The sequence below is a fragment of the Osmerus eperlanus genome, chromosome 2, assembly GCF_963692335.1.
Source record: "Osmerus eperlanus chromosome 2, fOsmEpe2.1, whole genome shotgun sequence".
NCBI classification, from domain to species: domain Eukaryota; kingdom Metazoa; phylum Chordata; class Actinopteri; order Osmeriformes; family Osmeridae; genus Osmerus; species Osmerus eperlanus.
Window position 1 is genome coordinate 16,804,992 of NC_085019.1, and position 14,213 is coordinate 16,819,204.

General features: G+C 43.2%; 2 protein-coding genes across 4 annotated transcripts in view; one reads left to right on the plus strand and one right to left on the minus strand.

Moving 5' to 3' along the window:
- The window catches only part of taok2a (TAO kinase 2a), a 110,223-nt gene extending 98,580 nt beyond the window's left edge, over positions 1-11,643 (minus strand). For all 3 annotated transcript variants that reach the window (XM_062453407.1, XM_062453399.1, XM_062453390.1), the window contains exon 1: positions 11,296-11,643. The gene's annotated coding sequence lies outside the window, so the exon portion shown is untranslated. The remainder of the gene's footprint in view (positions 1-11,295) is intronic.
- On the plus strand, positions 1,761-8,481 carry LOC134033908 (uncharacterized). Its single transcript, XM_062478195.1, has 4 exons — positions 1,761-1,842; positions 3,497-3,633; positions 7,279-7,466; positions 7,578-8,481. Exons 1-4 carry the CDS (start codon positions 1,761-1,763, stop codon positions 8,479-8,481), a joined length of 1,311 nt encoding a protein of 436 aa, XP_062334179.1.
- Positions 11,644-14,213: the final 2,570 nt, after the last annotated feature.

Sequence of the window (14,213 nt, forward strand, 5' to 3'; positions counted from 1 at the left end):
ACATTAATTCGCTATGATCGGGACATGGAGAGAACAGAGAAATCAGTCGGGGGCGGTCTTTGCATGGCTGTTAGTGCTGTCAGTTTAAAGCGTTATTAACGGCGTTAAAGCAAACCCATTTTAACGACGTCAATTTTTTTAACGCGCGATTAACGTTCTTTTTGGCCTAGCAAACGTTGTAGTTTTTTTTCACATGCTGTTGCAAAAACTACTGACGTTAGAAAAACTACAACACCACACCGGATCTAGCTAGACCGGAAACAAAACAACAGGCACGCCACACTCACTTGTTTGGGCTTGCGAGCAGGCTAAAGAGTAGTAGGCTAACGTTACGTTTTGAGTGGATGGCGAGCGCGAGACGCCGAAATGGATGCCAATAAGATTCTGAATGGAAAGTTTACTTTTCAAAAGTTGCCAAATGGTTCCATTGGCAAGACCAAAGATCTGTGTGTTTTGTCGTTGTGAACTGAGCTATCATCGCAGCACGTCCAGTCTTAAATACCACTTGATGGCCAAGCACACAGCTGAAGCAAATTCTTCGCCCCCTCGTCAAAGCCAGGCGATTTATGTTGTTTTCAATTTAAAAAAACATTTGCACCAAGCAATCCGAGCCACTTTTCCATGTTGATAAGAGCATTAAAATGAGAAAAAAATAATTGGACAAAAAGAAATCAAGGGACATTTAGAAGAGATAAAAATGTGCGATTAATCGCGAGTTAACTATGCCATTGATGCGATTAATCGCGATTAAATATTTTAATCGTTTGACAGCACTACTGTTAATGACAGGTGGGCAACAAACTACACTGTTCGTGAGAGGCACTGCTCTCGCCACTATGACATTATGGTGGTGTCGTTTCGTCCACACTATCTACCCCGTGAATTCCAACAAATAACTGTGATACTTGTTTATGTACCTGGCCCTGACAACGAACTTGCATCAGAGTGCATTTCAGAGTGCTACAACAATGCCGTCTCCAGGACATCTGATCAGCCCGTGTTTTCGCTTGGGGATTTCAACATCTGTGACGTCACCCCATCACTCCCCCAATTAGAGCAGTATGTCACATTACATTTACATTTAGTCATTTAGCAGACGCTCTTATCCAGAGCGACTTACAGTAAGTACAGGGACATTCCCCCGAGGCAAGTAGGGTGAAGTGCCTTGCCCAAGGACACAACGTCAGTTGGCATGACCGGGAATCGAACTGGCAACCTTCGGATTACTAGCCCGATTCCCTCACCGCTCAGCCACCTGACACCACATCAGCAACGCGATTGGATAGGACGCTGAATTTATGTTTTGGAAACATTCCAGGTGCATATGTATCCAAGCCCCATCCTGCCCTTGGTCTGTCAGATCATAATTTGATATTACTACTGCCTAAATAAAGACAGAAATTCAAAACACAGAAGATTCAGACAAAAACCATCCAAGTCTGGAATACTGAATCTGTAGAAAGGCTGAGGGGATGCTTTGAGTTCACAGACTGGGAAATGTTCTTTGAGGCCTGCAATGATGACTTGAACACACTTAAGAGTCCATCTTCTCTTATGTATCATTCTGTGCAGACAGTGTCATTCCATCTAAACAAGTCAAGCTCTTTGGTAATAACAAGCCTTGGATTACAAAATAACTCAAACACTGTCTAAATTTGAAGAAATTAGCGTTTGTTCAAGGAGACAAACAACGTGTCAAAGATCTCAGAAAAGAGCTAAAGCGTAAGATCAAGCTTGCCAAGCTTAATTACAACAACAAAATGGAGGAGAGCTTCACCTGGGGAGATGTGAGGGATGCCTGGAAGTGTCTTAACACCATGATGGGCAGGACTCAGAATTCTGGTACGATCCAATGCCCAGATCCTGCTGCCTTTGCAGAGGAACTGAATACTTTATATTCCAGGTTCAACAATGCAGATCCTGCTGAGGGTTGGATCCCACACAACATAAGCCTTTGCTCTGAATCAGGGATGGAAATTAAATTTTTTGTCCACCGGCCACTGTGGCTGGTGGATTTCAAAATCTACCAGCCACTCAATGTTTTTACCAGCCACTTTCTTGTTTTTAACCAACAATGTGTAACTGCATGTGAAAATTAATACTACAAGATCTACAATACTTAAGCAGTTTATTTAATCTCAGTCTCAATGAAACACTGACACTTTCTCTTTTATACATACACAAACCATGAACTGATATACATTTCATTAAATGAGTAGGGCAGATTAAACAACAAACTAACATTCCTCCACCCATCCTCCCCAATCCCAGTACAGTTTACTCCTGCTCATCAGAATCAGATTCTGAAGTTTCAGAGGTGCTTTCCTGAGCGTTCTTCTTCCACGACAGGGCGAACAGCACCCCGACGCGAAGCGGAGGGGTGTAGCTTCGCTCTGAAGGGGCTTATTTTCCCGATAATGACAACGGCGTTCTATACATTATCCGCTTATTACACGGCTACTTGCCAAAAAAAAAACTTAACACAGTGTGTCTTATTACAATTTATATGTTACCATTCGTAGTGTTGATCAGCAGAGAAATAGTTCGCCAAAGACGTTGAACTTCATAGATGTTGAACATTCTTTAGGCTTCAAATCAGCTGACGTCACTAAGCAACGGAGTACGCTGGAGTTGAAAAGTTACCGGACTACTTACGGAGTGCTACGAAAGACGTGAATCCGAGGCAAAAAGGCCACTTCTCTTGACAGCAGTCAGTTATACATAGCAACGGTCTGTTATCGAAAAATAATTGACTGCAGAACGTTGGATTCTACAGCATTAATAACAGCCGTGTAATAATTTTATTTACCCTCCACGGTGGCCGGTAGGTGAAATGAGTTTACCCGCCACAACACAAAATCACCCGCATTTGGCTGGTGGTGGGTGCTAATTTCCATCCCTGCTCTGAATCCATCTGTGTGGAGGAGAAGAGGGTTGCCTCCAGGTTTACCCATCTCCATTCTACCAAAGCTCCTGACCCGGATGGACTGAAGGGACGCATCTTAAAAGGAGTGTGCACTTCAGCTAGCTGGTGTGATGACAACTTTTCCAGCTGTTCCTTGATGCCAGCTCTGTACCCAGGGCGTGGAAGGAAACTACCATCATACCTGTTCCCAAACGACCCAATGTCAAAGCGATGAACGACTTCAGACCTTTGGCGCTTAGTTCCAGCCTCTGCAAATGCATGGAGAGAGTTGTTGCAGATTAACTCATCACCATGGTCAGAGAGAGCTTGGACCCACTACAGTTTGCTTAAAAATCAAAGCGATGTGTAGAGGATGCCAGCCTGAGTCTTCTGGACACTGTAACAAGACACCTTGACTCTCCCAACTCCTTTGTCAGGATCTTATTTAACAAGCAAGTTAACCCAACTCGGACACTAGATGGAGTTTTTAAAGGACAGACCACAGCATGTGAGGGTAAATGGGTTTTAAGTCCACCAACACTATTTTAAACACCGGAGTGCCTCAGTGCTGTGTGTTGTTACCTGTCCTAGTCTCCATCTATACAAATGAGATCACCTGCAGCAGAAATGGACTCAACCTATTTAAGTATGCAGATGACATGGCCTTGGTGGCCAACCTCACTGATGACAACTCCCTATCCACTTACAAGCAGTATGTCAACACAATGGCACTTTGGTTCAAGAGAAGCTCACTGGAGCTCAAGAATGCTTAATTTTTGGCCAAGGCTAACCAACTGTCAAATTATTCTGGAACGCAGGTAGCAAACGCACTGAATCGAACGTTCAGAAAGCATGAATTAGCCTGAATGTAGCTAAGAACGTCGCCTGAAAATATGGCACCGGAATTTTCAGGTCCACGTCCTTTTCTTAGCTCAATAACGAGCGACTACTAGCAACAAATTAAAAACAAATATGCCAGTTAGCATTAAGGTGTAAGTGTCTACATGTTATCAAATGTTGGTTGCAATAAACATTGAGAAAGTGTATGAAAATACTGTTTATAGTTTTTGTTGCTTTGGCTACCTTTCATAGAAGGTCGGCAATACCGGGAGACATATCTTAAACAAAGGTTGTTTTCTTCAAAATAAGGTATGTTTAGTCCATTTTAAAACATTTTGAGAAAAATCTAGTTGAAGTCATGTTTATGAAAATCCCATAGGAATGCATTGGAATCTGAACATTCTATTGAGAAAAAAAGTTGTTTTTTCCCTTGTAACTTTTTTCAGCATGTCGGCACTACATGGACACTTCCTGAAAAGCTAGGTTAGGTGACCAGACGTCATCAGTGAAATGTTTTTGTTTTTTTATCAGTAGCGGTTAGAACCAAAACTGTACTGTAGCGAGTGGTGACAGTGACAGTGGTTAGTGGTACGTGCCAGTAGCCTGGCTCTGCCCTCCTACGTACTTCCGCTCAATTTTGATTTTGCTTCTGTACTAGGTCTGGCCATTCGGTACGTAAGTCAGATTTCTTCAGGTTGATTTTTAACCGGCCAATCAGCGAACAGAGGGGAGTGGCTGAGAACGATGACGATGTCGTACGCTAGTTTTTGTTGTAGTTCCGTAATGGCGGCGGAGAAAGATGCGAGTGAAGCCATTCGGTCCGTTGTGGCAACGCTGCCGAATATCTATAAACTAAAGCCGGAGCAAGAACAAGTTTTTCTGGTGGCCATGATGTTGTGGCCCTCCTCCCCACGGGGTTCGGGAAAAGTTTGATTATCCAGCTACGGCAGCTATCTCTGTTACAGTAGTGGTGAAGGAATTGGCTAAGGCAAACGCTGGCGATTGGTTATGGCAGGCGAGGCCAGACTCTCTGTACAAATGAAATGTACGAAAGTCTGGTTAGGACCAGGCTAACGTGCCAGAGCCTCCACTTGCACACGACAGTTACTGTTCTGTTGATAGTGGTACGCAAGTGTCGCGTGGCAGTTGCATTGGGTGTCTTGCAGCTTTTGTTTACTGTCGTGGAACTGCCCCACGGCCATTTTAGAATAGGAGAACAGGCTATAAACTTTTATTTTTTAAATATAAGTCAACCTGTTCATGCTAACAGACTCCAAACCATACTTTTGATGTCTCACTACTAGCTCACCATACATATGCATATAGTGTAATGGTGTGACTAATGTAAAGCAGACTTGTACACACGTAATGGAGTCTAGCTAGTCTAGTTCACCCGGCACACAATTGACATTCAACGTTGAAATGCTGGTTGGCAGTCTCTCGCTAGCCATACAGTAAATGTGTAGTGGCCATAATCTGGCGAATGTTACTGGAAAAATGTATGAAGTGCTGTATAGCCTAGTTGACAAGATCATGCAACATCTAGTCAGCGTATCTGATTCCTTGCATCATGCCGTGTAAAAGCTGTATTTTGATCGAGACTAGAGCACCTATATTTATATCAATAATAATCGATATTGTAAGTACATGAACCCAAGTCTGCACACTTGTCCATGACACCGTTTTACACAAACTACAACAGTGACCTTAGAGAACTACAACTCTGTATTAACTTTTCTAACACGCCCCCGAGCGTGGTGCACTGTGGGAAGGCAAGCGGTGCAGAGCGTTAAAAAACGCTGCAGTGTGAACGCACCGTAACGGTGCATGTCCACTACAGCATTTTTTAACGCTTGGAGAAACTAATCGTTTGTGTGGCTGCTTACCCAGTCCTGTACGATACATAGCTGTATTCGTACAGAGATGTTAATTTTTTTTAAACGATGCATGGCACAAGGTTGCCGAAGTTGTTGGTGCTTGTACTTTCAAATTCAGTCCAGTCACATTACGTAACTTCGTTCTGTGGTAACTACTGTAGCTAGCTAGCTAGCCCGGCTGGAACTCCCTATCGTATCAACAGATTAGCAGAGACTGAGTAATAAACGTCAGAGACTGCAGCGTTAAAAAACGCTGCAGTGTGAACGCAGAGTTAACTTGTCTAACACGCTCGGGGGCGTGTTAGACAAGTTAATACAGAGTTGTAGTTCCCTAAGGTCACTGTTGTAGTCATGGCCAAGCGTGCAGATTTGGGTTCATGTACTCACAATATCAATCAAAATACCACTTTTACACAACATTTATGTAAGTGCATGATTTTACTAGTGCAAGATTACAGTAGAATACATGTTACGCCACCGGTCACTCAACCAGTCGTTTGTAGGCTGGGCTAGCAGTGGCACAGAACAGTCACGTAATGTGACGAGACTGAATTTAAAAGTAGGCTATAAATACACACTAGGAACAATGACGACATCGGCAACCATGCACCATGCATTATTAGTTTAATGTAATCTTTAAATTCAGGCTCGTCACATTAGTAACTTTGTTCTGAACAGAACTGGGTGTGCAGACACATACGAAAAGTTTCTCCTCCATCTTGAAATTGTGAAACCTAGAAATGTTTATCATGACCAAAGGTTGCTACGTTACAAGAAACAAGAAAACAATCCGATTGGCCAAGGCTAGCGTTTTCACGCTCCTCATTTACATAAAGTTGAGAAAATCCAACTTGCAACGCTCCGCTCGCCTTCCCACAATGCCCTACGCGAGCGTCAACGCCTGGTTTCATTGAAAATGAATTGGAAGCCGACGCCACGCGCCGCCCGCTCCGCTGCAGTGTGAACGCACTGTTACAGTGCGTTCACACTGCAGCGTTTTTTAAAGCTCAGCACCGCTTGCCTTCCCACAGTACACCACGCTCGGGGGCGTGTCAGACAGATGAATGCAGAGCTGTAGTTCTCTTAAGTCGCTGTTGTAGTTCGTATAATGTCATGGCAAAGTGTGCAGACAAAATACAACTTTTGCACACATTAAGCAAAAATCCTATACGCTTTCTAGATTTGACATGATCTTATCTACTGCACGCAATAGGTCATCTCTTTCCACACTGAGTGAAAGATTAAATGCCACCCGCACTCTATGTAACCGGTCTTGTGCCGGCTGTAATACAGAGTTGTCTATGGTCCATGTTGTATTTGTATTTATAGTGTTTACGCTCATTTTTATTATTAATGTATTGTAATAGTTACAATTTCTGCAAGCTAGCTAGCACTTTTTCCAGTAACATTGAACATAGTTGTATGCATAGCTGGATTTTGATAACCACACCCTGTATTCAGAACCAACAAATTAAATTCCCTCCCGCTATTTATATATTTTTGGAGGGAATACATTGGTATAAATATAGATGCTCTCCATCAATATCCTATCATTCATCATGAATAACCGTCAGAGGATTGCTGTCATCGCCCTGCTCTGCCGGAGAAGACGCCGCCGCCGCTTTTGGGTTCATCCCATTTGCCGTTTGCGGGTAGACACCGGAGCTCATCACCGGCTGGTTCAGGAGCTGCGACCGGACGACGACTTGTTCCAGCGGTACTTACGGGCTGAACCGGGCCGAGTTCGATGACCTGCTGACCAGAGTGGGACCCCGGATAGCGAGGCTAAACACCTCTTTCCGCGAGGCGATCAGCCCAGCTGAACGCCTCGCTATTTGTCTACGGTAAGCTTTAATAGCCTTTACAGTAAACTGTTATATTTCAGTATTCTCAGACTAAAATATAGTGCAGTTATTTTCTATGCATTATTTTAAATGTATGGTATTTCTTTGTAGATACCTTGCCACGGGGGATTCGTTCATGACGATCAGTTTCAGCTATCGTGTGGGCTCAAGCACTGTGGCAGGTATTGTTGGGGCTGTGTCTCAGGCCATTTGGGACTGCCTGGTGGAGGAGTTCATGCCTGTGCCAACCAAGCAGGACTGGAGGACCATTGCTGAAGGCTTCCTTCAGAAGTGGAACTTCCCAAACTGCCTGGGTTCCATCGATGGCAAGCATGTTGTCATCCAGGCCCCTCACAACTCAGGGTCACTGTACCACAACTATAAGGGAACATTCTCCATCGTTCTCCTTGCGGTTGTGGACGCCGACTACATGTTCCGGGTCATTGATGTGGGGGGTTACGGTCGCAACAGTGACGGTGGGACCCTGGGCAACTCTGCGTTTGGTTTGGCCCTGAAGGATGGAACCCTGGACCTCCCAGAGAACTGCATCCTCCCTGGAGCAGAGCCACGTGGACCACTGCCGCACGTCTTTGTGGGTGATGAGGCCTTTCCTCTGCGGAGCGACCTCATGCGCCCCTTCCCTGGGACGAACCTCTCCAGGGAGAAGAGGATGTTCAACTACCGCCTCAGCCGTGCCAGGTTGATAGTCGAGTGTGCGTTTGGAATTCTCTCCAGCCAGTGGAGAATGTATCGGCGTGTCATTGGTATCAACCCAGCAAAGGCGGAGGTTTGTGTGAAGGCCACCTGCATCCTCCACAACTACATCCGGAGGTCCAGGAGAAGTGCCAGGGGATCTCCAGCAGCCAGTCCTGACCAGGAGGAGTCGGCAGGTCTCCAGGAGGCTCCACGAATCGGCAGCAACAATGCTGCACGTGCAGCCATTCGTGTGAGGGACGCATTCACTGCATACTTCAATGCAGAGGGTGCAGTGTCCTGGCAGCAACATGTCATATAGCCTGTGGCATTGAAAACCAAAGGTTCTTTTAAGAGCCACACATACTAATCACCAAAAAAGCAATCAGTTCCTACATGTTATTTTCATAAAATCAGTGTATGGTTGTGTAGTTTCTTATCTAATTTGCACTTCTAAAACACTTCTAAAGTCAGTTACAAAAGCAGTAGCAAACATGTGCTCCTAAATAGTGAAATACTGAACAACAATACTGAACACCCTCAAGTCCAATCATTACAGATCCTTTGTGTATGTTTAAACTACAATTATACCAACCATTCATAGTACCAATTACATAATATGGACACAAGGTTCTGTCAGTGACAATTTCTTTTATTTAGTAGGCCTGTCACTCTGTGGCCCTCATCTCAGCCTCTGCCTCAAAAAACAATCGATGTACATTAAATTTAAGCTCTGAACGCTTGGCTGGTGGCATTCTTTTTAATGAAGGGAGGAGGCTTTTAAAAAAAAGCTCATCTTCGTCTTCCTGTAGTGGTGGTGGTTGAGGTTGAGGAGAGGGTGCTTGAAGAGCATCAAGCACCCTCTCCTCAAAACTTGTGAACCTCTCCTTCCGCACCCTCTTCCTAGCCTGACTGTGAGAGGATGCTGGAGGCTGGCCCCAAATTACAGGGGAAATTCCAGCCTCGCTGGCAGGCTGATCGCTGGCCTGGGTGTCTTGCCCATCTTGGGTGGCTGGGGGCTCTGGCTGGCTGGCTGGGGGCTCTGGCTGGCTGGCTGGGGGCTCTGGCTGGCTGGCTGGGGGCTCTGGCTGGCTGGCTGGGGGCTCTGGCTGGCTGGCTGGGGGCTCTGGCTCGCTGGGGAAGTTGCCACTTGTCTCCCTGAACTCCAGGAATGGAGCTAGGAAGCTCATGACCGCAGCGTACCTCCACGGTCTACCACTCCCTAGACCTGCTCCACTCCTGCACCGCTCTTTCTCCCTATTTTTTTCTTTTTTGTATCCGTCCCTCAAAGTCTTCCATTTCTTTTTGCATACATCGACTAGAAAGAAAGATGTATCAGACATACACGTTGACATGTTTACTAACCTTTTATTATATTACTTGAAATCTCTGCAAATCAATTGCTAGATCATGACTTGCCACTACACATTTATGGCTAGCGAGTGGCTGCCAGCCAGCATTTCAACGTTGGATGTCAATCGTGTGCCGTGAGCTAGCTAGACTATGCAGCTAGCACAGACGAAAGTTACGTAATGTGACGAAACTGAATTACAAAAGTACAAAATACACACCAGGGACGCCGACAACCTCGGCAACCCTGCGCCAGGCATCATTTTTTTTGTTAACGTCTCTGTAATCAAACAGACGTATCATACAATACTGGGTATGCAGACACACATACGATGAGTTGCTCCTCCATCTTGAAATTGTCAAACCTAGAAATGTTTACCATGACGAACAGTTGCTAAGTTACAAGAAACAAGAAACCAGTCCGATTGGCCAACGCTAGCGTTTTCACGCTCCTCATTTACATAAAGTTGAGAAAATCCAACTTGCAACGCTCCGCTCCGCTCCGCTCGCCTTCCCACAATGCCCTACGCGAGCGTCAACGCCTGGTTTCATTGAAAATGAATTGGAAGCCGACGCCACGCGCCGCCCGCTCCGCTGCAGTGTGAACGCACTGTTAGGGTGAATGGGCGTTCTAAGCAACGCAACTGCATGAGCTTAAATACCAAATATCATAAGCCCAATGGGCTTAAGTACATAACCATTGGGCTTCTGATACCTCGTCAAACAAATTGATCTCTGCTCAACCCATGGCAATACAGGGTACACATCAATACAGACACCATTCCCAGTTGTGGTGTTAGTTTTTTTTTCTTCAAAATACAAACTTTTAAATTGTGGGTATTTATCCTAATATAATTGACCTGTCATATAAATGAAGGGATATTATTGGTTATCAAACACAGCTTACGGAAGTAATCGGTCGGAGTTTCAAGAGCTAGATGACCATCACTAGTAGCTAGCTACAGGACTTCTGACTGTATACGTAGTTAGCTAACATTGTCATCAAACCTACTACGGCTAAAAATCAGCAACTTGATGACATTATAGTCGACTGACATTTCTTGCTAGTTATTACTAGAAAACTGAAGTAAAACCTATGCTGTAGGTAAGCGTTTATAACGTAGAACAATAGCCTTAGCATATCATTCCAAAAATAATTTTGGTGCCATGGTCTCAATACCTTAAAGCGGTGGAATGTTTCAAACGTTACCTAAAATCACACCCAAAAACTGGAATTGTGAGAAAACTAATAGAGGTAACCGAAATCTGACTAGGGATTAGTTTAAATTGCGTTAGGTTACATACGGATTGGAAAGAAAACAAAAAAACTGATAGGAAATTTTTGGTTTGTCCACAATCAAAAAATGTGTGCGCTAATCTGCTTGTGCTAGGCTAGCTAACTTGCACATATAGTACTCCAGAGTCTACGGTATACTGACAACCACTGAGTAAGAAAGGACTAGCGTTATTTGCTAAACCTAACTTGGAGCTAGCTAGCTGTAAAATATGAAATCAAATCATAAGTGGTTACAACACGAAAAAGGCCTAGTAATGTGCTAGCTGAGTCTAGCTAGTCAGTAGCCAAGGCCGCCAAAACAGCACGCCCGCTACACACTAGCTAGCTTCATGTCTCTTGTGTCCAACATTGTCTCGCTAAAGGTAGCCTAGCTCCTGAATAGCCACGGCGGCCACATTGAAGACATGGTCGGTAGGGATCTAGTTAATGTACGTATAGTTAAATAAACTTTGTAGCTAGCTGACGTAGGTGCTAGTTAGCGTAACTTACCGCGGCTTTGTTGTGATCCTTGCCTAGCCACGAAAAAACCTTGCAGTGGTCTCGTAACTAACACGGAGATGAGACTATGTTCTCGGGTTCAAATCAAAGTAAATTCCATTGTCAGTTTTAGTTCACGAGACTAGATGCGACGAAAATGATATATCCTACAAATAATTAGCCAACTCAGAATACCCGCTATGACATTATACTACTGTTACTAGTATAGCTCGATAGCTCTTGCTAGTTGTTTTCTGATGTGATCCGGGGTGTTGTGGCTGGTCATCTGCGCCCGATTCCCTGCCTTTCATATTGTAACATCCGTCTATTCCTCAAACTTAAAGCACACGACCCAAATATCTCTCTCCCAGTGATTCCGCCTCACACCTTTTTTGCTATCTGGAAAACTATGGAGGATTATAGGGGCCAAAACTAAAAAAAATACATAAATAATTGAATGGTTAAATACTTGGATAAATAAATAATTATGTAACACAAAGCTTAAAAAAATGACTCATTACATAATTGAATGCCTAATTGACATACAAAATATATACATTACAAATTAAATGAGACACTAAATATATAAATGTTACATTTAAATAAATGGTACTTGTGTGTATATATATAGATTTACGTTCACATTTATTTACATGTATTTATTTACTGGAGTCAGGTGGCTCAGCGGTTAGGGAATCGGACAATTAATCTGAAGGTTAAAATACCGGCATGGCATAATGGTGAGGCTAGATAGTTATAGCTAGGTGCCTTATCGACCTAGCTATCCACATAATAGCAGAGCGATGTAGCGGTGGCAGTGATTGTCTTCTTTGTTAGGCGTAGCGACGGTTCCTAGCTGTGTTAGCTAACATTACCTGCCACTAATCACCCCCCACTACCTGTACATTTTGCACACGAACAGTGCTCGATAAGTCTCAAACAATTTAAGACTTAAATATATATGTTTTGTAGAGCACTTATCCGCCCAAGTACCTCTACAAAATCTACAATGTGTGCCAAAATAATACATCCTGACAAGCTATGCTGATCAATTTGATCTATAAGCAGGGTTTTTCCTGCATAGAGAAAATGTTGGCGCGCGCCAAAACCGTTTTCCCGAGCGCCAATGACAAATCCCGAGCACTAAAGGCAAAAAAAAGTCTGCGATGAAAAAGAAAAAACAAAGCTGTGTTCATCACGCGTGCAATGCATGTCAGCGAATGTTCTCAATAGTATGTTTCAAGTAGGCTACAGCCAAACCCTCGTTCTGTTTTGATAAATAGTAATTGAGTTGATAAGCGTGTCTTCTTGTTTGATCAATACGCAACTGTGAGGTGCTCAAATCGACAGAGCAGCCAGTAAGCTGTTGTTCCGCTGCGAGGGCAGCCCGACGTGCACGAATACACCTGTAAAAATGCAAATGAAATTTCCACTCAAAATGCTGACAAAAGTTTGATTTACGATTTACAACGCAGCCTCCATTGGTATTCTTAACCTGGAATGATAATATATAGTGCAGTGTTTCCTCTATGGCTACTTTTCTGCCGCCACGGTATCAGAATTCAGGCTGTACAAAATTTTAGGCCGTCTATCAGCAGTGATTGTTAGAGTGCATGTCGGAGAATTGCACGGACACGCGCTTCACACCGCATTTGAGATTGCGTGTGTGCGTCCTTGAGAACTGTAAGTCGTATAACTTATGTTGTCAGTTCATTTAAGCCTGTTATTGTATAAGTCTATAGTTCTTGCAAATGTAAATCAAGTTAACTGGTGATTTTCGTTGTTTGTATTCTTCCCCTGCTAGCTAAATTGTCTGTTGATTCGATAGCGATTGATGCCCTTGCTCAGGTTTATATTTTAGGTGCATTATTATGCTGAAGTAGTTTTAATTAATAAAAAGTGGGTTTATTGTTATTATTTGCTACAGAATACTTAGCCTATCAAGATCAAATGAAGCAGGCAGTGTACATGCTTCAGAGTGGCCTACCTTAATCGCTAGGCTACTGACCATTTACAATAAGTTGTTACGTCAAATATTAATTGGCAGCATTTATGCCATTTAGAACATACTTCATGAGTGTAAGGTGTCTTTAAGTAGCCAAACTGTATTGCTTTAGGGGAAATAGGTGCAAACGAAAATATGTGCAATATTACATTAGACTATTACATTAACCTGTTCCGAAATATAGGTGTAGTTTCGGCGGGGGGGGGGGGGGATGCGAAACACCTGGGAATAAATACATTGATTAGAAAGAAGAAGAAAAAAAAGAATATATATATACCCTTTTTCTTTTTTTGGAGCACCGAAGACCCATTTTGACCCAGGAAAAACCCTGTATAAGGCCAGCATGCGATCTCTGACACGACTAATGTCTTCCATCATCTACCGAATCTAGGTGTCCCTATCTGCCTTAGATCTTGTGTGCAGCTGGGTTGGTCTGAAGATAACCACGCCCCTCTCGTTTGCATGTGAGATCGGAAATACAGCACAGAAATAAATGTGGTGTGGAAATATATGTGGAAATAAATGTGGCGTGTAAAAGTCTCAAAAAATAAATAAATGTGGCATTAGGAAATAAAACTCCCATGAAAAATAAATAAATGTTGTCTTTACAAAAACGTCATTTTGAAATAAATAAATGTTGTCTTTACAAAAACGTCATTTTGAAATAAATAAATGTATTTATTTATTGATGTTGGTAAATGGATTCAGCTATATAATTATATAATGCTATATTTATATATTTATTGCCATCTTTTTTTAATTTCAGAATTTATTTCATAGCCTTATTTATGTATGTATTTATCTATTTATTTACCTAATTATTTATTTAATTTTGACTAACTCGGCGTTCCATGACTCACAGCCTAGCAGGGGACGGGAAAAGTGAGCTTGAGCGAAGTTAGAGGAGCGGTGTTAGCACAACCAC